This window comes from Hypanus sabinus, chromosome 29 (genome assembly GCF_030144855.1).
Source record: "Hypanus sabinus isolate sHypSab1 chromosome 29, sHypSab1.hap1, whole genome shotgun sequence".
NCBI lineage: Eukaryota > Metazoa > Chordata > Chondrichthyes > Myliobatiformes > Dasyatidae > Hypanus > Hypanus sabinus.
The window spans coordinates 15586695-15614383 of NC_082734.1; the positions used below are offsets into that span (position 1 = coordinate 15586695).

Below are 27689 nucleotides of genomic sequence, written 5' to 3' on the forward strand. Positions count from 1 at the left end.
CACCCAACAGGATGGATGAACAACCGATGTACAAAAGACACAGAAATGCGTAACTATAAAAGAAGAAAAAAAGAAATAATAATAATAATAATGTGACGAACCCTTGCACAGAATTACCACCAAACACAGAGGTTATGAATTTTTGGTTTAATATCTGGTCAAACTGGGTGATAATCAAGTAGCAGAAGGGATTAGGGAGGGAAAAGAACACACTCACACAATTGAAGAAATGTAGACACTTGAAATCACAATGGATATGCTAAAAGAATTATAAAAAATACCAACAACTAGGAAAGTACTGGCAGTGATTATATTCATAATTATTGGTATAAAAATTTACTTGCCTTCATCTGAAACTATTAACACATACCAATAACTTTCTTAAAAATCCTGAAAAAGTGCCTGTATTTTTGACAGCAGGTGAAATGTATCTCTTACCTAAAGGAGAATTCACAAATGACCCATCAAAATATCATCCCATCACTTGTTTACAAACTACGTATAAAATTCTAACGTCGTGTATCTCGCAACTAATCACCACTCACTTAGGTAATCACAATATACCTACAGCCTTCGAGCATCGTAAATCAGTGAGTTATTTGTTACGTCTCCCCTCTCGCTGTGAAACGGGGACACCTCTTTTTCCCCTATTAGGGAGAGAGAGCGAGCCTGTGGTATGTCGAATTATCAGGTGAACAAGTAGTTTTTGGGATACTGTAAATCTGTGTCTTTGCTGCATGCTCGAGCGCTCGGTGGAGGGTGCCGATGCTTTTTTGCTGGTGGGGGTTGTGGCCTTACTGCTGCTTGCACGTGGGAGTGGGAGTTGGGGGGAGCTTTGGGGTTCTAGGGTTTTAATGTCATTCATTTTTGGGGCACTCCTCTGTTTTCGTGGATGTCTGCAAAGAAAAAGAAAAAGAATTTCAGGATGTATATCGTATACATTTCTCTGACATTAAATGCACCTATCGAAATTTATTGAAGAGCAGGAAGGATGCCATAAGGGTACGAAAGCATGTGAAGAACAACTGAAAATAGATTCTATAATTCTAAATCAAGCCCATTGGAAAAGCAGAAACTTTTTTATGTTGTTATATTGACTACCAAAAGGCCTTTGACTCTGTCCCATACTCCTGGTTAGTAGAAGTTCATAAAGTATATAAACTACACCCAATACTTGTAAAATTCCAACATCTGATGCAACGTTGATCTACTATAATTACCCTATCCATTAATAACCAAAAAAGGGCAACCACTGTTATCAAAATAAACCGAGGAATTTTCCAGGCCAACTCTCTAAGCACACTGTGGTTCTGTCTAGCTATAAACCCGCTCTCTAATTTACTGAATCAGGTGAAAATTGGGTATCAAATCAGAGACTGACACACCTTTTATACATGGATGATTTGAAATGATACGTTCCTTCATCAGTAAAGCTAAAGCAATTAATTCGAATAGTAGAATTCTCTAAAGATATAAACAGGAAGTTTGGACTGTATAGGTGCAGAACATTAAACATAGGAAAAGGTGCAATAGAACTAGCAGAATATAAAATACATCTGATTGATGAATATGAAACATAGGGTATAAGTATCTGGGATATCAATAAGCAAAAAAAAAAGATCATAGTGTGATAAAGGGAAAACTTTAAACAGAATTTACTTAAGAAAATATCCCAAACAGAGCTCAATAGTTAAAATATAACAAAGGCAATAAACACTTTCACTAAACCCATATTAACATATTCTTTTTGGTGTCATATCTTGGTCTGAAACCTATCTGGAAATTTTACAAAGGAAAATAAGAACTGAAATGACAAACTTTAGAAAGCATGATGTAAAGTGGAATGTACTTAGATTAACCCTATCTAGGACAGAAGGAAGAAGAGGAATAACAGACAGTTAAAAATTTACAGAACAATCTGATAAGACCTCTAAGGATATATTTCCATCTATGAAACCAGGATTCAGCACTCCACGTGAGCATATGCAATTCTGGTAAGGTCACACCACTAAACTTAAATGAACGCACAACCCAGAAAAATGAAGAAATCATCACTGTGGATGAAAAAGTTAACTAATGGAAGAGCACGACCCTTCATGGAAGACATCTCCACGATCTGAGTAGACTAGATGTCTACAAGGAAGTATCAAATGCCTGGCCCCGAGTTGAAGACCTCCTCCCTGAAAAAGAGGGGTTTCTTGTGGAAATAAAGGACCAGGCGACTGACACAAAAAATATCAAAATTACATAATAAAAGATCAACAAATTCAAGATGATAGATGCAAAAAATGCCAGGAGAAACCAGAAACAATCTAACTCATTATAGGATCCGGTAGCAGTTTAACTCAACCTGATTACTTACATGGGTACAATCCAGAGGCAAACGTCATTCACCAAAATCTTACTTTAGAATACAAACTCATAAAAGACACCAAACCTTATTATAAATACAAACCTGAACCAATTTTAAAGTCAGAGTCCTACAAATTATATTACAACTGATCCATAATACAGTTAGGACAACCGATAATAACTGTTCAGATATAATATTACAGAATAAACAATCAAGGACAACTCATTTAATAGATACAGCCATTCCCAATACACACAACATACAGAAATCAATAAGTGAAAAACACTGGAAATATACTGAATTAAAAGAGGAAATTGAAAGACTATGAAACATGAACAGAGTATGTATTGTCCCAATAGTAATATCTACAACTGGTATCTTCTCAAAGTCACTACACAGTTACATTAAACAATTCAGCATACATAACAAAGTTTCTGTAAATATTCAGGAAAGAACATTACTAAACACCACTGGAATAGTCTGAAAGCTTCTAACAATTGAGAAATGAGTGTGCTTGGCTGTGCCTGTACCTCAGGTTTTACCAGCTAAAGGTGAGAAAAAATAATTATATAATAAAAAATAACACTGTAATAAATAAACAGTAAAAAATCAAGAATGTGAAATGAAGAGTCCTTGAAAGTGAGTCTGTAGGTTGTTGGAATAGTTCAGTGATAGGGCGAGTGGAGTATTTCCTCTGGTTCAGGAGCCTGATGGCTGGGGAGTAATAATGGTTCCTGAACCTGCTGGTGTGGGTCCTGAGACCCTTGTACCTTCTTCCTGAAGGCAGCAGTGAGAAGGGAGCATATCCTGGGTGGTGGGGTCCCTGATGATGGATGCTGCTTTTCTGCGACTGTGTTTTGTGTAGATGTGCTCAGTGGTGGAGAGGGCTCTACCTGTGATGGACTGGGCTGGATCTGCTACTTTTTGTAGGATTTTCCATTCAAAGGCATTGGTGTTTCCATACCAGGCCGTGGAGATCTGAGGGACAATCCTTCTTCACTGGGGAGTGGTTGGAATCAGAAAGGCACGGGCTGAAGGAGTGGTGGAGGTCAAGACACATTTAAAAAGTATAAGCTGTTCCTGGGTTACAAACACACGACTTATTTACACTCTGGCAGCACGAGCTCCTGTAATGTTATTAAGTTCAAAAATCCGACATATGTTTGTCCTAACAATGGCATAACGAGTTTTTAATACAAGAGGTTCTGCAGATGCTGGAAATCCAGAGCACATACACAAAATTCTGGAGGACTTCAGCAGGTCAGTATCTGTAGGAAGGAATAAACAGTCGACTTTTTGGGCCAAGGCCGTTTTGTGTGTGTTGTGGCAAAACTTGTTTCTTTTCTGACAAAGGGTCTCGGCCCGAAACGTTGACTGTTCGTTTCCACAGATGCTGCCCGACCTGCAGAGTTCCTCCAGCGTGTTGTATGTGTACGTGTAGTTTCTTTTCTCTCTCTGCACTACCAGTAACTTGTTCTTCCTTATCAGTCTGATGATCACTTGATGCTATTCAATACAACACCATATCAAGAGTATTTTCTGACCGTATGATCAGAATCAATTTATGGACATCTGTAAAATGAAACCTGTTCTTTATCCACTGAATGCCCTGTACCGTGGATAAGCACTACCAGTAATGAAGGACACCAGAGAGCTGGTAAACGGGATTCACACACAAAGCTCTGAGGCTCAGCACGTCAGGTAGCAGGGAAATGGACAGCAGATGTTTTGGGTGAGACAATTTATCAGGGCCAAACATCGACTGTTTATTGCCTTCCACAGATGCTGCCTGACTTGCCAAGCATTCTGTGCGTGTGTGTGTGTGTGTGTTGCTCAAGATTTCCAGCATTTGCAGAATCCCTTGTGTCCCTGGTAAATGGGATTACCGTGGATGGGCACTTGAAGGTCAACATTGATGTGATGGGCTGAAGGACCTGTTTCTGTCCCATCTGATTCCATGAGAAGGATCAAGGTGGTTGAATCCACAGTTCCGACTGTGTTCTCTGGAGTTAAGTGGGCAGTTGCAGCTCATTAAGTAACTTCAATGCAAATCTTGTTACACAACAGTCATATATGGTCCCGGCTGCTTCTCAAAGAGAAGTTGGTGGAACTCAGTCAACATCTATGGGGGTGGTGGGCAGGGAGGGGGGGGTAAACGTAGTGTTGGGGGACAGTCAAATTTCAGGTTGAAACCCTTTACTTGGCTGCAGGTGGCAGTCAGGGAAAGAAGCGAAGGGGCAGAGGATTAAATAATGAAGTGAACTGTAGGCCTTGAGAGGCTATGAGGAGCAACAACAGAAACACAGCAGCAACTGTGGTCCAAAAACATTGGGGCAACAGAAGCTTTCAGCTCAAGCCCAGAGTGAGGGGTTGCACCCCCTTAATGTGGAAGGATCCCTCATCCTCCAGGGTACAGAGGAGTGAGAGATGACCCCGTCAAAAAGTCATTTCAAAGTTTGACACAAGGACGGCTGTCTACAGATGCAGAGACAAGGTCCATAGCCTCAGGGTAAGGGGCTGGAATTTCGGACTGCGATGCCCTCCTCCCTTACAGCTCCAGTAATCCAGGATCGATCTCACCCTCCCATCTTGTATGTTTGGAGTTTGCACACTGTCCATTGTCTACATAATGGAATTCAATGCAGACGAGTGAGAGGTGTACTTTGAGAGGACAAAGTGGGGTAGGGCTTACACTGTGAATGACAGGGCACTGAGGAGTGTGGCAGAACAGAGGGATCTGGAAATGCAGATCTGTAATTCCTTGAAGGTGATGCCACAGGTAGATAGGGTCACAACGAGAATCTTTGGCACATCGACCTTCATCTATCAAACAGGAGTTAAAGTTGTCTAAGATGTTGGTGAGGCTGAATTTGGAGTAGTGTGAGCAGTTCTGGTCACCTACCTCCAGGAAAGAGAAGATTGAAAGAGTGCAGAGAAAACTTACAAGGATTTTGCCAGGACTTGAGCCCCTGACTTACAGGGAAAGGTTGAATAGGTCAGGTCTTTATTAACCTTTCCCTATATTTGTTAGAGGTAAATAAAATTATGAGGGGGTATAGACAGGGTAAATGCAAGCTGCTTCTTCCACTGAGGTTTGGTGAGACTAGAACTAGAGGTCTGAGGTTGAGGATGAAAGGTGGAATGTTTAAGGGGAACATGAGGGGCAGTTTCTTCACTCAGAGGGTGGAACGAGCTGCCATCACAAGTGGTGAATATGGGCTCTGTTTCCACATTTAATGGATAGGTAACTGGATGAGAGGGGTATGGTCCAGGAGCAGAATAAGAGTTCAGTACAGACAAGATGGACCGAGAGTCCTGTTCCTCTACTGTAGTTCACCATGAACCTGGTTTCTCCTGGTGCTCTGGTCTCTTCCCATGTCTCAAGCACACTCGGACTGGTAGGTTAACTGGCCACTGTAAATTGTCATTGCTGTAGGCAGCTAGTACTAGAATTGGGGGCGGGGTGGGGGGTCGGTGGAGTTGAGGAATGTATGAAATGACAGAGAGAGTGGTGTATCTGTGGAATTCTTTGCCACAGGCCGAGTTGATAAGTATATTTAAGGTAGAGGTTGTTGGATTCTTGATTGGTCAGTGTGTGAAGGGATAAAGAGAGAAGACAGGAGATTGGGGCAGAGAGAGAAAAAGGATCAGCTATAATGAAACAGCAGAACAGATTCGATGGGCCAAATGGCCTAATTCTGCTCCTATATCTTATAGTCTTAATGTGTGTTAGAATGGGACCCATGGTATCCCTGATATGAGAGGGATTTTGCAAAGAAGCATTGATCTTTTGGAGTTTCGACCTTGCTGACAAATATATTTATGACCCTATCACCTGTGACACCACTTTCAAGGAATTACAGACCTGTAATTCCCATTCCTCTGCTCTGTATAAAAGTGTTTGTGAAAGTAGTGCTTGTGTCAAGATACAACATTGGAATAATGGTTTATTCTTGTCAAATGCACGGAGACAGAGTGAAAAGCTTTCGTCTGTACTCCATCCAGACAGATCATGCCATCACAGTTGGTGAGTACATCCAGGTAACAGAAAGAAAACAGAATGCAGACTATTCTGTAGCAGCTACAGAGAAAATTCAGTGCAGGTGAACAGGGATATGATGAGATGAACTGAGGAATGAAGAATTCATCACAAAACAACAAACTCTTCCAGCTGCTACCATCCGGGAAACTGTACCACAGCATAAAAGCCAGAACCAACAAGCTCTGGGACAGCTTCTTCCACCAGGCCATCAGACTGATTAATCCATGCTGACACAAATGTATTTCTATGTTATACTGATTGTCTTGTTGTATGCACTATTTATTATAAATTACTAAAATTGCACATTTAGAAGGAGATGTAACATAAAGATTTTTACTCGTGTATATGAAGGATGTGAGTAATAAAGTCAGTTCATCATGAGAGTTTCCAATGAGGGGACATAGTTACAATACGGGAGAGTCAGTTAATGTTGAGGAGCGTCGGGGGGATGTGGAGGTCGGATCACTGAGAGGTAGAAACATTTTTAAAAGATTGAGGAATTCAAGGCTGTAGGGCACGGCCATGGAGATCACTTTAAAGACTCTATCTTGTTACTTCATGATCTTGTTATTTATTGCTATCTATTTATCTATTTGTTATCTTCTGTATTCTGGTTGATCTTTCATTGACTATTATTCTATAATAGTAACTATATAGAAGTGTATATATATATATATAGTATATGAGTATGCCCGCAGGAAAATAAAATTCAGGGTTGTATGTGGTGATGTATAAGTACTTTAATAATAAAATTTACTTTGAACTTTGACAACTCCTGTTCCGATTTCCTTGTATTCTTGTGGGATGCTGTATAAACCGACGCACACTTGAAGGGCCAAATGGCTTCTTTCCTGGTCGTAAGGAAATACGACAATAATTGAGAAGAAATTCCTTCCGATGAGCTAAGCTCCTTCGTAATGCTCTCCCCCTGGGTGCTGCAGATTTTCCTTCCCTGAATGTGAGAGAGAGAGAGGGAGAGTGGGGACAGGGGAGAGGGAGGCTCTAGCAGTGAAAATGATCAAGGGTTATGGAGCCGGGGGTACAATGGGCTGAGGCTCGATTCCATGGAGTCCCTCAGCTCTCCCATTCACAGCCTCAGCTGCTGACACACAAACTGGCCACACACGAGGTTTCACTCATACTTAACAAATTTATTTTATATGCTAATCTACAATGAAAATACTCTTTAGAATATTACACTTGCTTCATATCACAGTAGCTTCTTTGATACATTATCAGCCACTCCAGTGCTTCACACTCCAGGCCACACTGCTGTGACTTATTGCGATGAGGGACCATCTTCCATCTTGATCTGTAACCTGTAGGACCGTGGATGCAACTGGCAATATTGGGGGTGCATTTAGAAATGTAACAGGCAATGTGGAATCCAAGACTTCAAAATCCATGGGATGGGGGTGTCGTTGGAGTTCCTCACTGACAGCTGGCCACCCAAAGATTCACAGAGAAGGCATTCCTGTCCAGGGAGAGCTGGTAATTTTGCAAACACGAGGTGTTTGTGTCAGAGGAACCAGCCGAAGGCCGTGGGTAGGTCATTATGATAATATGCTGCCTCAGAGTTTTAAACCCTCACTGGGATGCTTCGTGAGCGGCGAGGTGGAGATACGTCTCTAGCAAAGGAGGTGTGAGGCATTTTCTCCCTCCTCTAGCCCACAGGTCACCCTTGGGGAAGGTGTAGCACTACTGCCCCCCCCCCCCCAATCAGGGTCACATGAAGCCATGGGAGCAGGTGGTGGACGGTTGAATGAGCAGCCGGTGCAGATCACAAGTCCTGGTTATGTGACCACTCACACCAGGCAGACGATCTCTGAAGAGTACTGATAGTGGGAAAGCCGAGAACCAGAGGACACAGCATCAGAATGAAAGACGTTCCTTAAAGAAGTCAAACCAAGGTAGAACATACAGGGTAAATGGTAGGACACTGAGGAGTGCAGTAGAACAGAGGGATCTGGGAGTACAGATACATAATTCCCTAAAAGTGGCATGACAAGTAGATAGGGTTGTAAAGAGAGCTTTTGGTACATTGGCCTTTATAAATCAAAGTATTGAGCATAAGAGTTGGAATGTAATGGTGATGTTGTGTAAGACATTGGTGAGGCTGAATTTGGAGTATTGTGTGCAGTTTTGGTCACCTAATTACAGGAAGGATATTAATAAGGTTGAAAGAGTGCAGAGAAGGTTTACAAGGATGTTGCCGGGACATGAGAAACTGAGTTACAGAGAAAGGTTGAATAGGTTAGGACTTTATTCCCTGGAGCGTAGGAGAAGGGGGAAGAGTTTAAAGGGAACATTGGGGGGGGGGGGGGCTTCTTTGCGCAGAGAATGGTGTGAGTGTGGAATGAGCTGCCAGATGGTGAATCCAAGAAGGGCCAAAAGGCCTGTTTCTGTGCTGTAATGTTCTATGGTTCTAAGAACAGAGATGAAGAGGAATTTCTTCAGCCAGAGGGTGATGAATCTGTGGAATTCATTGCCACCAATGGCTGTGGAGGCCAAGTCACTGGGTACGTTGAAAGCAGCATAAGGGAGTCAAAGGTTATGGGGAGAAGGCAGGAGATTGGGGTTGAGAGGGAAAATAAATCAGCCGTGATCCAATGGTGGAGCAGATTGAATGGGCCGAATGGCCTAATTATGCTCTGGTGTCTTATGGTATACCTGTAAGGAAACCGGGGAGAGGAAGGTAGAGGAAAGTTCCTAAGTGTCTTTAGTCGTTGTGTTTAGATACCCTGTGGCAGGTCTGCTCCACCTCTGGGTGTCCTTATACCCTATCCTTACATGTCCCATTGGATATGCGCATCAAGGATTTTGAAAACTGAGATGGGAGAGAGGGGACTCTCCTCAAACTGAATGGTTGAATAGGCTTGATGGAGTGAATGCCTTTGTCTGTAAAACCTGCTGGGCTGAGGGAGCTTCTGAAAAAAGATCACGTGCATCTGTCCACGCAGGGTACAGACTGAGCTGGACTCTGACACAGCACCTAACATAATAATACACTTCCTTTCTTCCTCAGCCACTTGTCGCTCGGCTTGGATAGTCGAGGAGGGCAGAGACGGCTCCTGAATGAAACCCCCCCCACCCCGAGCACCCTGCTTAAATGGAGCTAATTCCCAGCTCGGGTCACCAACTGCTTGCTCCATCCCGGGATTTCCAGGAGAAGGCTGGTTCACTCCCTGGAAGTTGCCCTGAGGATCGCTGGGAGGAAGATTTCAGGGCATTAAAGATCAATGCTGACAGTTATAAAAAGCTGGGGCCGGGGGGGGGGGGGTGGGGTGGGGAGGAACAAAGTCTTTTGAACCGACAAGTTCAAGAAATCCGTACGGCAGGGAGGGTGAATTCCCACCGCACAGGTAGAACCCTCCTGATTCCATCTCCAGAGCGTGGCGGTGGGTCAGCGTGCACACACGACCCCAGCGGTCCACGACTATTCCCACCGGCAACTCAGCGGGTGGGGAGGCGGGCTGGGCGGAACGAGGGACGAGAAGCTCAGGGGAGCAGCCCCAGCTCGAGTTGGCCACCCTGGATGCTGGAATCGGCTATGGTGTGCCTTCCAGTACAAAGCCGAGAGGCTGGAGGGGGGCATCCCAGCACAGAGACACTGCGGTTTTAACAGCCGCCAACTCGGACGCATTGGAAAAGTAGGCCAATGCCTAGTGGTTGAAGGTTACCACAGCAACTGTGCAAGGGGTTAGGATGGATGAGGGGGTTGAACGGAACAGGTGACAACTGCTATCCGGTGTGTATACATAATATATATATATATATATATATATATATATATATTCAGTTTTAATTTCACAGCAATTTCGACATTGGGAGCCGTTATTAAACAGTAGGACCAGAAGAAAGGCACGGAGCGAGTCTTCCTGGCACCTCCGCATCCACAGGAAATTCCGAACCTCTGGTCGGGACTGAGGGCTTGATCGCTGGGTCTCTTCCTCTGTGGCAAGGCCAAGGGGGAGCCTGCAAGAGGCCAGAGCGGAACAGAGGGGTGAGTCAAACCAGCGTTCAATCACAACCCTGTTTACCCTCTCCCCAAGCCCACAGAAACCTGCCAAAGCACTGACCTTTCCTACCAAAGGCACAATCCTAACTACCATGGGGCAGCAGGTGAAACCACCATCATCAGCCACTGGGGAGGGGCATCTGAGCTGATGCGTTCCACGGGGGGGGGGGGGAGGGAGTGTAGCGCAGTTGTGGTCAACTGAAGATCTCAAATGAAATGAGGGGGTCTGGACTACATACATATTTGTCTGGTTTTGTTTTTACTAATATTCTATATGTGCTTGCATGTGCAAGGACTGGGCCTCAAGCTGCAATGTTGCCAAGCGGGTGACGGGGCAAGGACTGGGCCTCAAGCTGTAGTGTTGCCAAGTGGGTGACGGGGCAAGGACTGGGCCTCAAGCTGTAGTGTCGCCAAGTGGGCGACGGGGCAAGGACTGGGCCTCAAGTTGTAGTGTCGCCAAGTGGGTGACGGGGCAAGGACTGGGCCTCAAGCTGTAGTGTCGCCAAGTGGGCGACGGGGCAAGGACTGGGCCTCAAGCTGTAGTGTTGCCAAGCAGGTGACGGGGCAAGGACTGGGCCTCAAGCTGTAGTGTTGCCAAGTGGGTGACGTGGCAAGGACTGGGCCTCAAGCTGTAGTGTTGCCAAGTGGGTGACGGGGCAAGGACTGGGCCTCAAGCTGCAGTGTTGCCAAGTGGGCAACGGGGCAAGGATTGGGCCTCAAGCTGCAGTGCCGGGGGGGGGGGGGGGTGGGGTTGGCGGTGAGGGGAGACATCAGAACTCTTTCATACCGTGAAGGTGTTCTTGTGTGTGACTGTCGGTGGTGTGTTTTTGCACCTTGATTCCATCATAACACTGTCTTGTTTGGCCGCATTCATATATGGTTGATGGCAATTAAAATAGAATGGAATTGAAATATAACGTGATTTCTTTACTGGGTAAAAACCCAGGAATTCCATCCCCAGTGGCGCTGTGGGACTAACTTTTCCAGGGGGACTGCAGTGGTTCATGAATGCAATTCACCGTCACCATCCTAATGGCAATTAGCGATGTTGATAAATGCTGGTTTTGCCCGCTTTGCCCCTGTGGGATTATTGTCATACAGGCTGGTTGCCCATAGCAGCCACACAATGCACTGGAGTATAGAAATAACATCTCATCATGAAATCATCTGCTTCATTTTCAGCCGTACGTTCCAGCCACAGAGATTCAAAGATTCAAAGGACATTTATTATCCAAGAATGGATAAATTACACACCTTGAGATTTGCCTGCTTACAGGCAGCCACGAAGCAAAGATAACCCGATTAAAAACAAGACCAAAAAGGGAGAGAAAGAAAGCAAGCATCACACAAATGACAGAAGCAAGCCCACAGCATCCCGAACCAGACCGAGTCCCAGATCCACTCCCGGAGCAGCCGGATCAGTTCACAGGCTTGGTGCTGCGGAGAAAGGGACAAACACGTGTGGCAGAGCGGGTGGAATCAGCCCGACCTTCAACTCCGTACCTGACGCTTAGGCCAACATTAAATTGTCCAAGCACTGCGCAGGTAGAAGAACAGATGGCATCTCTGTCCGAGAAGATAAGTGAGAAATAGCCAGTGCTTGCTGGTTGGCACAAACTCAAAGACCTGTTTGAGTCTCTCTCTGTGACTGTGGACCATCTCGAGGGAAGGAGTTTAGAGGGGGCAATTCTAGCATTAAGGACCTCGGCAACCTCCATTGACACAGGTGAATGGAAGAGTTCAGAACTGCAGGAAGGCCCCAGAAGCGGTTACTGGCAGGGAGGGGAGATGAGGAAGATAAAGGTGAGGTGATATGAAGCCGAACACCAGTGTCAGTACACACAGCCCTCACCAGACCTCGGGGCGTGTGCACTCACCGTTATTTCGCGCCGCTGTCCTGTAAAGATTCTTTCTCTTTCAGTGCGGACAGTGCCAGCTTCAACTGCTCTTTCACCTGGCATAACTCGCGCTCCGTTCTCACCTTCATGACGCTCAATTCCACGAAAATATCGTTGTACCTGTCCGTGGCGTACTTTTTGTCCTGCAGAAAGAGTTCACGAGCAAAGTTACGGCGGGCAGATGGGCGGTTGGAGGACCGCGACAGCGCTGAGGGCCAGGCCCGACTCACCAGAGGCACATGAGAGGCACTCACCCACTGCATGGTCTGAAGCTCATCGCGTAGGCACAGCGTTTCCTTCCTGAGATTCTGCACTTCGTTCTCCTTCACCCGCAGCAACATCTGAGGACAGAGAGAGTGCAATGAGCTCACCACCAGCCTCCAGTCCCAAACACAACATGCCCAGAAATATGCTGGCAACAAGGCAGAGCAATAAATGCCCAGGACAGAGTTGCTTCAATCCATTCAAGGGATTCACTTTTGTAGGATAACATTGACCATCGAGCAAGTTAGAGAGGCTGGAAGTAACTCATGTTAAATTTTGATCTTTGCTCTGTGAATGGTCTGGCTAGAAGTTGTTACAACTGAGTAAAGGAAAATATTAACTTAATTTGCCACACGTGCATCAGAACGTTGAAAAGCATAAGTGAAATGCACACAGGCCAGACAGCCTCTATGGAAAAGAGTAACGAGTTGACGTTTCGGGCCGAGACCCTTCATCACAGACTGACACAGTCTGAGGGCGTGCTGGGGGCAGCCCGCAAGTGTCACCATGCTTCCGGTGCCAAAATTACACGCCCACAACTTACTAACCCTAACCCGTACACCTTAGGAATGTGGGAGGAAACTGGAGCACCAGGAGGAAACCCACGCGGTCATGTGGAGAATGTGCAAACTCACTACAGCGGGAATTGAGCCCGGGTCTCTGGCGCCATTAAGTGTTACTTTTAGAAGCCACAGAATATCATCCGCTCTGGCAGCACAGAAACAGGCCCTTCAGTCCATCAAGCCCACACTAATTGTATACCCCAGTCCCATTTTATTCTCCGCCCATTCCCATTCGCTCACCTCCCCCGTTCCCCCTCTCCCCCCAGATAGTAACACTTAATGGCACCAGAGACCCGGGTTCAATTCCTGCTGTAGTGAGTTTGCACATTCTCCACATGACCCCACTCACCTGCATACTCGGGGCAAATTAACCCACCAAACAGCATTTGGGAGGAAAGTCACAAGGCCACAGGGAGAACGTGTGGACTCCATACATAACAGCGCCGGAGGTCAGATTTGAACCCGGGTCACTGTGAGGCAACGGCTTGACCAGTCGTGCCACTTGGCTGCTTTATTGAACCAGAGAGAACTGGGATTCAACAACTGAGTGCATGGATGGTTTATGTACAGTAACAGGTAGAACTCTGGTTGTGCAAGGGCTGTCCCTGTCCTACACTCTGATATGAGAGAGGCCCAGTGTTAACCTTGAACTGTTCATTGTGAATTTAACCTCTTCCACAGGAGTAATTCCAGGAGAAACACACAGATTAGGGCCGAAAAGGCATTATTACCAAGCCTCCCCTCCACGGGGCGCTCAGATGGTTTATGGACTATACAGACACAAGAGACTGCAGATGCAGGAATCCGGGGCAACACACAGGCTGGTGGAAGAGCTCTGCAGGTCGAGTAGCATCTGTGGAAAACACCGTAGCGTAGTGGTTAGAACAATGCTTTACAGTGCCAGCGACCCGGGCTCAATTCCTGCTGCTGTCTGTAAGAAGTTTGTACGTTCTCGTGACCGTGTGGCTTTTCTCCGGGTGCTCCGGTTTCCTCCCACAGTTCAAAGGCGGACCAGTTGGTACGTTAATTGCTCATTGTAAACTGTATCGTGATTAGGCGAGGGTTAAATCAGGGGACTGCTGAGCAGAGCGGCTCGAAGGGTCAGGAGGGCCATTCTGCAAATAAATATTTTCTCCAGCAGAGATGCTGCTTGACCTGCTGAGTTCCTGCTGCAGGTTGCTGGTTGGTCCATCTCCCCCCCACCCCCCATCCTCACCACGTTCTACAGAGGATGTATTGAGAGCATCCTGAGCAGCTGCATCACTGCCTTGTTCAGGAATTGCACCGTCTTGGATCGTAAGACACTGCTGCGGATAGTGAGGTCAGCTGAGAAGATCATTGGGGTCTCTCTTCCTGCCATTACAGACATTTACACCACACGCTGCACCCGCAAAGCTAACAGCATTGTGAAGGACCCCACGCACCCCTCACACAAACTCTTCTCCCTCCTGCCATCTGGCAAAAGGTACCAATGCATTCGGGCTCTCATGACCAGACTGTGTAACACTTTCTTCCCCCAAGCCATTAGACTCCTCAATACTCAGAGCCAAGACTGACATCTGCGTCATTTATTATTATATTGGAATTTGTCCTCTACTGTGCCTATTGTCTTGTTTATTAATTATTGTACTGCCCTGCACTGTTTTGTGCACTTTATGTAGTCGTGTGCAGGTCTGTAGTCGAGTGTAATTTTTGTGTTATTTTACAAAGTCTAGTGTAGCCTTGTGCTATCTCACATAGACTAGTGTAGCTTTTTCTTGTTTCATGTAGCACCAGGGTCCTGAAGGAACGTTGTTTTGTTTTTACTATGTACTGTACCAGCAGCTTATGGTTGAAATGACAATAAAAAGTGACTTGATGACTTGGTTAATATACAGGACGGATTCCCCAGCGTCAGGTACAAGATGGAAGGAGCTGAATGGATTAAATGTGGCATGATAAATAGGGAGTAAGTTATTGGCTGGAAGCTCATCAAGGGGCAGGTGTAGCTTGTGATGATATAAAGGAGTGAACTTGAGGCTGGGACCCTGCGGGAGAATCTTTAATACTCGAGAGATCTCCGAGTTGTGAGGCTGAGCTACAGGTTAGGAACACACTGATTTCTGCATTTCACACCTCTGCTGGTGCAGTGACCTATGAGCGGGCCAACACCGCCCACCAAGAGCGCAGCTCGCTCTGCAGAGAGGCCAGCAAAACCCAACCCAAGACCGGGACACAGCCCCAAAACAGCACTGGGGACAGGGCAGGTATGCGCTGGTTAGATGTAACACCGGGTATAGACTCAAAGAGCACTACAGCACGGAAACAGGCCCTTTGGCCCATCTAGTCTGTGTTGAACTGTTACTCTGTTTAGTTCCTTTGACCAGCCTTTCACATCCCTCCCATTCATGCACAATATCTATCCAAATTTCTAAATGCTGAAATCCCACGTCCACCACTTCCTTCGACATCTCATTCCAGACTCTCACCACTCTCTGAGTGAAGAGCGTCCTTATGCATTTCGCCTTTCCCTCTTAACCCATGACCTCTAGCTCTAATCTCACCCAACCTCAGTGGAAAAAGCCTGCATTAACCCTTTCTGTACCCCTCATAAGTTTGTATACCTCCATCAAATCACGCTGATCCCACATTCCCACCGCCTTAACAGCGCCAGAGTTGCTCCTGTCCTCACCTACCACCCCATGAGCCTCCACATCCAACACATCATCCTCCACAATCTTCAGTGGGATCCCACCACAGAACATATAGCTCTCTAGGACCCTGGTCCGACTCCACTTGGAGTACTGAGCTCAGTTCTGGTCGCCTTACTACAGGAGGATATGGAAGCCATAGAAAGGGTGCAGAGGAGGTTTACAAGGATGTTGCCTGGATTGGGGAGCATGCCTTATGAGAACAGGTTGAGTGAACTTGGCCTTTTCTCCTTGGAGCAACGGAGGATGAGAGGTGACCTGATAGAGGTGTACAAGATGATGAGAGACATTGATCGTGTGGACAGTCAGAGGCTTTTTCCCAGGGCTGAAATGGTTGCCACAAGAGGACACAGGTTTAAGGTGCTGGGGAGTAGGTACAGAGGAGATGTTAGGGGTGAGTTTTTTTTACTCAGAGAGTGGTGAGTGCGTGGAATGGGCTGCTGACAACGGTGGTGGAGGTGGATACAATAGGGTCTTTTAAGAGACTTTTGGATAGGTTCATGGAGCTTAAAAAAATAGAGGGCTATGGGGAAGTCTAGTAAATTCTAAGGTAGGGACATGTTGGGCACAACTGTGTGGGTGAAGGGCCTGTATTGAGCTGTAGGGTTTCTATGTTTTCTATATCTTTACCTTTCCCAACTCTCTGCTTTCCCCAGGGATTGCTCCTTTCGTGATTCCGTTGTCCATTCATCCTTCCCTACAGGAGGGCAAAGAGCTACACCTGCCCACCCACCTCCTCCTTTACCACCAATTAGGGCCACAAACAGTTCTTCCAGGTGAGGCAACACTTCACCCGTGAATCTGCTGGGGTTGTCTACCGTGTCGGGTGCTCCCGATGTGGCCTCCTCTACACCGGCGAGGCCCGTCATCGACTGGGGACCGCTTTGTTGAGCACCTCTGCTCCATCCGCCAAAAGTGGAACTTCCCAATGGCCAAACATTTTAATTCCCATTCCTGTTCTGATATGTCGATCTGTTGCCTTCTCTTGTCCCGAAATGCCAACCTCAGGGTGGATGAACAACACCTTAGATTCCATCTGGGTGGCCTTCAACCTGATGGCATGAACATTGATTTCTCCTTCCAGTTAAAAAAATTTCCTCCCCCTTCCCTCTTCTCCTTTCCCCCACTCTGGCCTGTTACCCCTTCTCACCTCCCCATTGCCTCTCCTTCCCTTTCTTCCATGGCCCACTCTCCTCTCATTTCAGATTCCTTCCCCTCCAGCCATTTACTTTTCCAACCCTTCCTTCCAGTCCTGAAGAAGGGTCTCAGCCTGAAGCATCGAGTGTCTGTTCATTTCTGCCGATGCTGCCTGCCCCGTTCCTCCAGCATTTTGTGTGCGTGTGTGTTTCTATGAAAGCTCTCCTCATTTTCCCATGCTTCCGGGGAATAAAGTCCTAATTAATCCAGCCTTCCCTATGACACTGGCCCTCAAGTTTTCGTGTGGAAACGATTTACCGCATCGGCCTTGAGCTGAAGCTGCTAAAGACAAACAGTGTCTTGTGATCCAGTTCCTAGGCAACTACGTATACCCGCGGGAGGAGCTAGTTTAACATCATCCAGTGATGGTTAAATGCATGGTCCCTTGACCTCGACACACTGGGATTGCCAGCTAACACCGTTGCTCAGCTGGAAGTTCTTGTGTCTCCTGTGGGGATTCTTGGGTGTCATGGCCTTCAACGTAGGATCGTTGACCGTGCCAGCGAGCAGAAAGAATGGTCAAGAGGACAGCATGGGTACATATGTCTAAACCAGGTCACTACTTCACTTCGACAGGAGGGTGTTACATGGAAAACAGATGAGAGAGCCATTCAGCCCCTCAAGGCTCTCCTGTCACTCAATCACCACCAGTCACCCATTAGTCCTTTGTACCTTATGTCCAACAACAGATACCCAAATAGTTATCAGCTACACCAACATCAATTTTTAAAAAATTTTCAATGAAGGAAGGTAGGAGTACATTTGATGTAAACCTGAAGTGCTACTTTGGGATGTAAAACTTAATGTCACTCCACAGATGTTGTGTGTATGTGTTAAAGAAGTTTATGCTATAACCTATTATGAAATAATACAGTCATCTTCAGCCAACTTGCCCCTGCTGACCAGGGTACCTCTTTGAGCTAGTCCTGTTTGCTTGACAATGAACCAGAATCAGGTTTAATACCACCGGCAGACATCGACAAATTTGTTAACTTTGCGGCAGCAGTTCAATGCAATATATGATAAATATAGGAAAAAAACCTGAATTACAGTAAGTATATGTGTATGGTAAATTGTTAGATTCAAATAAGTGGTAGTGAGGCAGTGTTCATGGGTTCAATGTCCATTTAGAAACCTGATGGCAGAGGTGTTCCTGAATTGCTGAGTGTGTGCCTTCAGGCTCCTGTACCTCCTTCCCGATGGTAACAATGAGAAGAGGGTGCGTCCTGGGTGGTGAGAGTCACCGATTCTTGAAGATGTCTTGGATACTACAGATGTTCCCATGACGGAGCTGAGTAATTTTACAACTTACTGCAGCTTACTTCAATCCTGTGCAGTAACCTCCAGAAGGTGATGCAGCCAGTCAGAACGCCTCCACTGTACAGGGAGAGCACTCTTACCGGTTGCATAAGGCCTGGTACGGAGCCTCCAAAGTGCAGAATCGATAGAGACCGCAGAGGGTTGTAAACACAGCCAGCTCCATCAAGGGCACAACTCTCCCCACTATCAAGGACATCTTCAAAAGGCGGCCTGTCAAGGAAGTGGCACCACCATTAAGGTCTTCACCATATGGACCACACACCCTCTTCTCATTACTACCATCAGAGAGGTGATACAGGAGCCTGACGACACACACTCATGAACCCAACACTGCCTCCTCATTCCTTGTTTCCACTTATTGTTCTTACTGTAACTTACAGTGATTTTTATATATTGCACTGCCCTGTTGCCACAAAACAAATTTCATGACCTGTCAGTGATAATAAACCCGAGTACTTATTTACTTTAGTGATTCCATGCGGAGTCAGCCCTTCGAGCCACACTGCTCTAGCAACCCCACAACCCCGATTTTATCTTACCCTAATCACTGGACAATTTATAATTAACCTACCCGGTATGTCTTTGGACTGCGGGAGGAAACGGAAGCACCTGGGGGAAACCCAGCATTCCACGGGGAGGGTGTACAGAAACTCCTTACAGAATAGCTCCAGAATTGAACTCTGAACTCTGGATCGCTCCGAGCTGTAACCACTGCACGATTCCGATTCTGCGCCTTTACTATCGACGTACTGTTGTTGAACTGCCTTCCATAGAGAAGCTCTTGGTGAACTCCGCCACATCAGGAACAGCCCGCCCCAGGAGTAGCTAAGAATTTGACTCTCTCGGAGGACCAGCAGCCTCTGGAAGTCCTCTCACTGCCATTTTGCCCAGCAGTGCACCTGCAACAGGCTGTGTGTTGGTGAACGATAAGGGCTGCAGCTGTGGGTTCAGCCTGGCGAGGTTACAGATGATTACAATGCTCAGCCTCGGCAAGATGCCAGGGACAACAGTGGACAGCGCTGTTGTTCAGGGGTAGACAGAGAAGACTGACAGCCTCCCCTGTCTGTTTAAAGCACCTTCAGAGCTGACTGAACACCCCCCCCTATTTCAGAGCAAGGTTTTCAGTTTTCAGGTGCAAAAGGATCAAAAGCCAGAGAGAACGACAAGGTGATCAGCTGAAGAAAGAGAAGGGAGCTTGTTTTACTAACGATTCCAAGTTGTTGGCAGCTGCAATTTGCAGCTAAAAAGGGAGTGGTAAGTTCAGTCATAGAGATATATGGCATAAAAAAGGCCCTTCAGCCCCTCTTGTTCATGCCGACCACAGTACCCACCAAGCTAATCCTGCTTGACCCATATCTATCTCCGTCAAAGCAAATGAAATAAAAAGTGGAAGGGGGGGGGGAAGCCCACACAGAGGGTAGGTTTTGGGATTCGAGATGGGCCAAATGGCCGCCTTCTGTGTTGCACTGTCCTGTAATTCCATGACAGTGCAGAAATCCGGAGACTGGTGAGAACTCCATGCACTATGCAATTAAATATCCTCATTAAACTTCAATCGAACTCATTACGTTTATTTTTCACTAACATATGAATAAACCCAAGACTCATATCTTTAATCATCATTGGTCCTATACTTGTGAGGAGATGTAGCAAAAGATTTGAGCCTCCCAGTCCAGTAATAATTCAGTCCGAGAGGTGTCAGACTGACAGTAATTACGACACAACGCCCAACTCAGTTCAATGATGTCATGTCAGTAGCCTGCCTGGTCATAGGAATCAATTCATAGGAATCAAAATATTTGTAATTAGCCTTCCAAAGTCAAGAATAATGAAAAACAGCAGTGTGTGTTGATAATTGAAAGCTGCTAATCCAAGGGTGACTTCTGTTTCATACTTGACGTTCGATACATCTCGGTCGCCCAGGTTTAGCTAAAAGACGAATCAGATCAATTCTGATCTGGGATCAAGTGCCAAGCAAAGGCCACCATTGGCCAGCAAAGGACTGCTGGGCTATCTGCCACACAGACTGGCACAACGGGGAAGAGATTACCAGAAGCTGAGGGTCACTGTATTAACTGGTCAGCACAGGCCAGTCTTCCCCAGGAATACTTTGGTCTGAAGATTATCCAGAGCTGATCTACTTTAAGATTGTAGTATCGTGCAACACTGCCCCCATGACATATGATCTCTAAACAGGATGAACTGTAGGTGCCTGGGAGCACCACCACCGACAGGTTTCCCCTCCAACTTGCGCGCCATCCCGACTTGAAATATATAATGCAGACCCTTCACCAACACTGGATCTAACCCCTGGAATTCCCTCCGAAACACAGCCTTCGCTGTGACCTTAGTGGCCCCAAAGGAAGATTTAAAGATCAGCTTTATTTGTCACAGTGCACACCGAAACATACAGTGAAATGCGTCAAATCAAATCAAATTTTGCTGGGACCAGCCCGCAAGCTACCAGCGCCAATATAGAATACCCACAACTTACTAACCCTAACCCATGCACTTGTGGAAAGTGGGAAGAAGCCAAAGGACCCAGAGGAAACCCACTTGGTCACGGGGAGAATGGACTAACTCCTTACAGGCAGAAATCGGAAACACGCCCAACTGCTTCTGTAGCCAGAGGGAACGAGGAATGGACACATGGTCACAGATCTACAGAGCGCTGCAGCAGGCTGTTCAGCCCATCCAGTCCATGCTGGACCACCGTTCCGCCCAGTACAATCCATCTGGACCGTTGCCTTTCATACCCCTCCCATCCGCGTAGTTATCCAAATTTCTCTTAAATAACACACCAACACGTGTGAGCATGGGGAAGGAGATAACTAAGTGGACAGCTTCACTCAACCCATCACTGAATGGATTCCACAACCTATGGACTCGCTTTCAAGCACTCTACAACTCATGTTCTCAATATTATTTATTTTTTATTCTAATCTATTTATTTATTTGCAGTTTGTCTTCTTTTGCACATTGATTGTTTGCCCATTTCTGCTTGTGTGCAGCTGTTCATTGATTCTATTGCAGTCCTTTGTATTTATTGTGAATGTCCACAGGAAAATGAACCTCAGGGTGGTACACGATGACATATACATCACTTAATAAGAAATTTACTTTGAACTTTGTCGAGATCACAAAATATGCATCCTGAGAGGGAGGTGGAAGCTAAATCAATGGTGGATACACAGAAATAGTACATTAAAAGCATAAAACGGAGGGTTTTGTGACATTGGTATAAAGCCAGAGGAGTTGGGATATTTGAATAGAAGGGTTGAGTGGCCACTCCCCACTGTATAATTCTTACAGTGTTTCCTGGTCAAGTGTCTGATGTGTAGATTTCAGTGAAAAGCACTGTTCCTCACCACCCACCCCAATTCATCCTCACCCCATCCCTCTCCCCCCACCCAGTTTTACCTCCAGTTCACAGCTGTCTCTGTCACCTGTCACAGGTAAACTGGCTGTGCTATCTTGGCTCTTCCCTGTAACGAGCTCTCGTATCCGTGCTATCTCCTCCGACAACTGACCGTTTAGCTCCTGTAAGGGACAGAAAGAAACTTCTGAAACATCGAACCTTAACCCTCCCTGTCCACCTAGGAGGTTGACGGAATCCTGGGGCATCAGGGCTTGGCTGGATTACAATCGAGAGGAAACTGAGAGCAAGAAAATTAGCAAAACCTGCATTTAGACCGCCACCACCCAGGCCATGCTCTCTTCTTACTGCTACCAGCAGGCAGGAGGGTACAGGAGCCGTAGGTCCCACACAATCAGGTTCAGGAACAGTTATTACCCTTCAGCTGACACCTCAACTCTGAACAGACTCTAAAACTCATATTTTCAGTGTTATTTAATTATGCTTATTTTTGTATTTGCACAGTTTGACTTATTTTGTGCATTGGTTGTCAGTCTTTGAATAGAATTGAATTGACTTTATTTCTTACATCCTTCACAAACATGAGGAGTAAAAATCTTCACATTATGCCTCCATTTTAATGTGCAAAGTGCAAGGTTTAGTGATCAGTAATAAATAATATGTACAGAAATATATGCACCAGGACGAATGCAATGTTGCCATCTATTTCTAGAGGTATAGAATATAAGAGCAGGGATGTGATGTTGAGGCTCTGTAAGGCACTTGTGAGACCGCAGTTGGAGTATTGTGTGCAGTTTTGGGCTCCTTATTTTAGAAAGGATATACCAACATTGGAAAGGGTTCAGAGAAGATTCATGAGAATGATTCCAGGAATGAAAGGGTTACTGTATGAGGAATGTCTGGCAGCTCTTGGGCTGTATTCCCTGGAGTTCAGGAGAGTGAGGGGGGGATCTTATAGAAACATTCCGAATGTTAAAAGGCTTGAACATTAGATATGGCCAAGTTATTTCCCATGGTAGGGGATTCTAGAACAAGACGGCATGACTTCAGGATTGAAGTACGTCCATTTAGAACAGAGATGCGGAGAAATTACTTCAGTCAGAGGGTGTTAAATCTGTGGAATTTGTTACGACGAGCAGCTGTGGAGGCCAAGTCATTGGGCGTATTTAAGGCAGAGATAGATAGGTTCTTGATTAGCCAAGGCATCAAAGGGTATGGGGTGAAAGCAGGGGAGTGGGGATGACTGGAAGAATTGAATCAGCCCATGATTGAATGGTGGAGCAAACTTGATGGGCCGAATGGCCTACTTATGCTCCTATATCTTATGGTTTTATAGGACAGTCAATATAGCTTAGAAATACAATTGTATCAGCATGAATTAATCAGTCTGATGAGCTGGTGGAAGAAACTGTCCTGGAACCTTTTGGTCTTGCAGTACCATTTCCTGGATGGTAGCAGCTGGAACAGTTTGTGGTCAGGGTGACTCGGGTCCCCAGTGATCCTTTGGGCCCTTTTTATGCACCTGTCTCAGTAAACGTCCTGAATAGTGAGAAGTTCACACCCACAGAGATGCTTTGTATGTAGTTTTCAATTAATTCTACTGTATTTCTTTGTTCTACTATGAATGCCTGCAAGAAAATGAATCTCAGGGCTGTATATGGTGACATATACGTACTTTGATAATAAATTTACTTTGAACTTTTTAGTTACTCTTTTTCAAGCATAATCCTCTGAGAGCATTCTGGTTTTTGATAAACACAAGCTGTATGTGAACCATTCACCGAACAGAACTGTAATTGACCTGGCCCTCTCCATTCATTCCCATTGTAAAAACTTTCAATGCTTTGAATCAACTCCCATTCAAGCCCATTATATTCAGTTCCAATGGACCAAACCCATTCCATTCATTTTTCATTCATTCATCACTTGAGTATAAACTATTCCTGACAGAGTAGTGAAGTTGCATTTCTACCACCCACTTCAGGCCATCACTAAGTTTCAGTCATGATATTATAAAACAGTGGAGCAGATACAAGGGGCCAAATTCTATCTCTTACATCCCCTAGAGAAACTTGATTTGCTATGATGTAGACGATGAAGGCAGATATTTCCCAGCAATGTTACCAGTTAAAGCTGTTTGTTGGGTGATAATGATTGAAGACTGAAGAGTGTCTGGGAAAAGTCAAGGTCATAGAGACATTCAGAACAGAAACAGGCCCTTCAGCCCACCAACTGCAAGCTGAACATCAATTCCACTTCTCCTACACTAATCTCATTTTAATCCACCTGTGTTCCCATCAGCTCCCCCCAGAATCTACAACTTACCCACACGCTAAGGGCAATTGACAGTGGCCAATTAATCAAACAACCTACATGCCTTTGGGATGTGGAAGGAAACCAGGAACGCTGGGGGAAACCCACATGGTCACAGGGAGAACGTGCAAACTCCATGCAGACAGCACCTGAGGTCAGGACTGAACCGGAGTCACTGGCGCTGTAAGGCAGCAGTTCTGCCACCATGCACTTGCCTCTCCAACTTTCAAAATAGTGGGAACAAGGTAAGTAAGGAGAAGGCACAGGAGCCTTGTTTTAGAGATACCCCTCTGGCGTTTTCCCATCCATTCAAGAGAACAGAAGAGTCCTGGATTAGTTTCTGATCCAACAGACTGCCGGTGTCCTGGGTTACCCACGTGAAGTGAATGTGGACCAGTCAGACATCTACTGAACACTGGACCTGCAATTAAAAATCTGCCCTAATGTTTCCTGCTAACTAGATTTTCTACACTGCTGCACCATTTCCTGACTTATCTCCCTCCTTCCTATGGTGGAGGGTTAAAACAATGAGATGAGAGGCTCGTTGTGCAAGTGAACAGGATCTGGTATAGTAACCAAACATTTATGAGCTGACCTGGATAGTCTGTGTGCATTTATTAGGAAATACAGGTTACCCAATAAGCCTGGTTTTGAGTAACAGGGAAGATCCTAGTCCTTCTACTCCTTGCTAGTCAAATACACAGTGCATTCCTTAACAACGTGCAGTAAAGATTCTCCAGACCTCCCCGACAGCTTTGCCTCGGTGGTCTTTAGTTGAAAGGGTGATTGCACTGTGCTCAATTCCAGTTGCAGACCCCGACAGCATCCAAACACAGACTGATGGAAGATCCATTTGTGTCTCTCAGTGATCACCACCAGCTAGAGGTTTAACTCCCCAGCTTAATATTTTCCAGGGTTCCTATCACCAAGCCCCACCCCCATCCTGGAAATCACTGACCAGAAATTTAAATACTGAGGCTCTGGGTTCAATCTAGAGGGGTCCACCATGCAATCGAATTTGGACAAAGGAGATGGAAGGTCATTGATGTCCTATGCGGCACAGGGAGCTAAGGGCCCAAGTAGGAGAAGAATACGGTACAGAAACAGACACTTCAGCCCAACTTGTCTTTACCAAGGTGCCTTCCTAAGCTGGTCCTACTAGCCTGTGTTTGGCTGGTACCCTGCTAAGCTGCTTGAGTGGTGTCACAGGAACAACCTTGCACTCAACATCAGTGAGTAAAGAACTGATTGTGGACTTCAGAAAGGGCAAGGCGAGGGCACACATGCCAGCCTTCATTGTGGCATATGGGGGTGGGGTGGGGGCACTCATCACCGTCTGTATGGGGGTGGGGGTTACTGCGTTACCATCTGTACAAGGGTGGGGGAACTGCACAGAGCTGAAATAAGCTGCAGAAAGTCGTAAACTTAGTCAGTTCCATCATGTGTACTAGCCTCGCCAGCATCCAGGATATCTTCAAGGAGCAATACCTATTATTTAGGACCCCCATTACCCAGGACATGCCCTCTTCTCACTGCATTGAAGGCACACACTCAGCGACAGCTTTCCCCTCTGCCATCTGATTTCTGAATGGACACTGAACCCATGAACCCTTCTCCCGCAGCTGGGTCTCCTTCACCTGGCACTCGATCTCCCGGCACTTGTGGGAGTACTGCTCCTTCCTGCTTTATTTCTCTCTCTTTTTGCACTACTTATTTAACTTTTTAGTTGGTGTTGGCGTGTGGCCAAGTGGTTAAGGTGTTGGTCTAGTGATCTGAAGGTCGCTGGTTCAAGCCTCAGCTAAGGCAGCGTGTTGTGTCCTTGAGCAAGGCACTTAACTGCACATTGCTCTGCGACGACACCGGTGCCAAGCTATATTGGCCCTTGGACAACATCGGTGGCGTGAAGAGGGGAGACTTGCAGCAACTGCTGGTCTCCCATACCACCCTGCCCAGGCCTGCACCCTGGAAATTTTCCAAGGCACAAATCCATGGTTTCTCAAGACTAATGGATGCCTATTTTAACTTTTATATATATACTTCTTATTGAAATTTAGTTTTTTTTGCAAAGTACTGCTGCCACATAACAACAAATGCCACTGATATTAAACCGGATTTTGATGCTGAACCTTTCCTATCCATGTATATATACTTGGTGCATGGTTAAGGCTTTGGGCTGGTGATCTGAAGGTCATTAGTTTGAGCCTCAGCCGAGGCAGTGTGTGGTCCTTGAGAAGGCACTTCACTGCACACTGCTCCTGCACGGTTATAGCCCAGTGGCGGCAGTTGGTGCAGTATGGACAAGAGAAAGAGAATGTTGTTACCGTACCTGCAGCAACTATTTTCTCTGACAGCCTGCCCCATTTATACACCACCCTATGCATTAGTAAGTTGCTCTTTTAAACCTTTCTCGTCACCTTGAATCTGTCCACTCTAGTTTTTAGTTCCCTGGGAAAAAGACATAGATTCACCCTATCTAGGCTTGTAGGTCATCCAGTTGACCTGGAACACAAGCATGGTGCAGCAGCCATTAGTGCTGGTGTTTCATGGTTCAATCCTGCCCTTAGGTGCTGTCTGTGTGGAGTCTGCACCTTCTCCGGGTGCTCCGGTTTCCTCCAACATCCCAAGGATGTGTGGGGTAACTGCCTGCTGTAAACTACTCCTAGAGTAGACAGTGGGGGAATCGGTGGGGTGAGAGGTGATGGCAAAGTGTGTGCACAGAAAATGGCATTGGAGTAGCACAGACACAGTGGGCTGAAAGGCCTGCTTCTTTGACGTTATAATACTCTAGGAGATTATCTCAATGATCTCACGGGGGTAGAGTGTTGCCGGCGGGAAGCAGAGAGCACTTTCTCATCACCTGGTTTTGCCGCAGCAGCTCCTTGTTCTCCAGCTGGCTCCGCGACAGGTCCTTCTCCCGCAGCTGGGTCTCCTTCACCTGGCACTCAATCTCCCGGCACTTGCGGGAGTACTGCTCCGACAGCACCTGCAGTTCCCGCTGCAGCGACTGCAGCTCCTTCCTGCGACACAGACAGCATGGAAAATGCAGTTGCATCAGCAGACCCGACACCCCATGACTGGGCAAAAATCCTGTCAATCACAGCTGGAGACACTGCCTATCCAGTCATGGGCAACGCACACATTTATGACCCACCCCATCCCCACTTGCCTCCCAGACTGAGTGGCTTGTGGGGCAACATCAGTTGGGAGGGTAAGTGTCAAGTGTACTGTTCTGCACTGGGATTTAATTATGGTCCAAATGCTGGGTCAGCTTTTAAACAATCCTGTTGCTTAATGTTTGCCATTATCAAGGGAAGCTTTCTGTACCAATTTTGGGAATTGAAATCCTGACCTTCCATGCTGTAAACACAGTCAAATCTGAAGCTTGCTCTCCTGTCCTGTGCAGTAATCTCCGTGCTGCCATTGGGATGGATTTTATGCCCTTAACTTGTGTTATGTAGAAGTCCCTACTCTGCCAGAAGTATCCCCTTGCTTTCAGCAGGGGAACTTTGTTGTGTTCTCTTATGTTTGTATGTGTTCTCTCGTATGTATGTACAAATACGGTAAGCAAGTTTGCAGCCGATAGTGTGCTGTGGATAGCGAGGAAGGTCATTTCAGCCTGGAGCAGGACATAGATTAGCTGGAAACTAAAGTGGGA

The 27689-nt window shown here is 46.1% G+C and overlaps 1 protein-coding gene across 2 annotated transcripts in view; it reads right to left on the reverse strand.

The window, feature by feature from the left end:
• Positions 1-7525: 7525 nt before the first annotated feature.
• The window catches only part of LOC132383042 (TRIO and F-actin-binding protein-like), a 289971-nt gene continuing 269807 nt past the window's right edge, over positions 7526-27689 (reverse strand). For both annotated transcript variants that reach the window (XM_059953752.1, XM_059953753.1), the window contains exons 25-29: positions 26892-27051; positions 21766-21885; positions 12566-12652; positions 12291-12454; positions 7526-10370 (exon numbers count right to left, since the gene is read on the reverse strand). In XM_059953752.1, the coding sequence (XP_059809735.1) occupies positions 12293-12454; positions 12566-12652; positions 21766-21885; positions 26892-27051 (529 nt within the window). In that variant the 3' untranslated portion in view covers positions 7526-10370; positions 12291-12292. The remainder of the gene's footprint in view (positions 10371-12290; positions 12455-12565; positions 12653-21765; positions 21886-26891; positions 27052-27689) is intronic.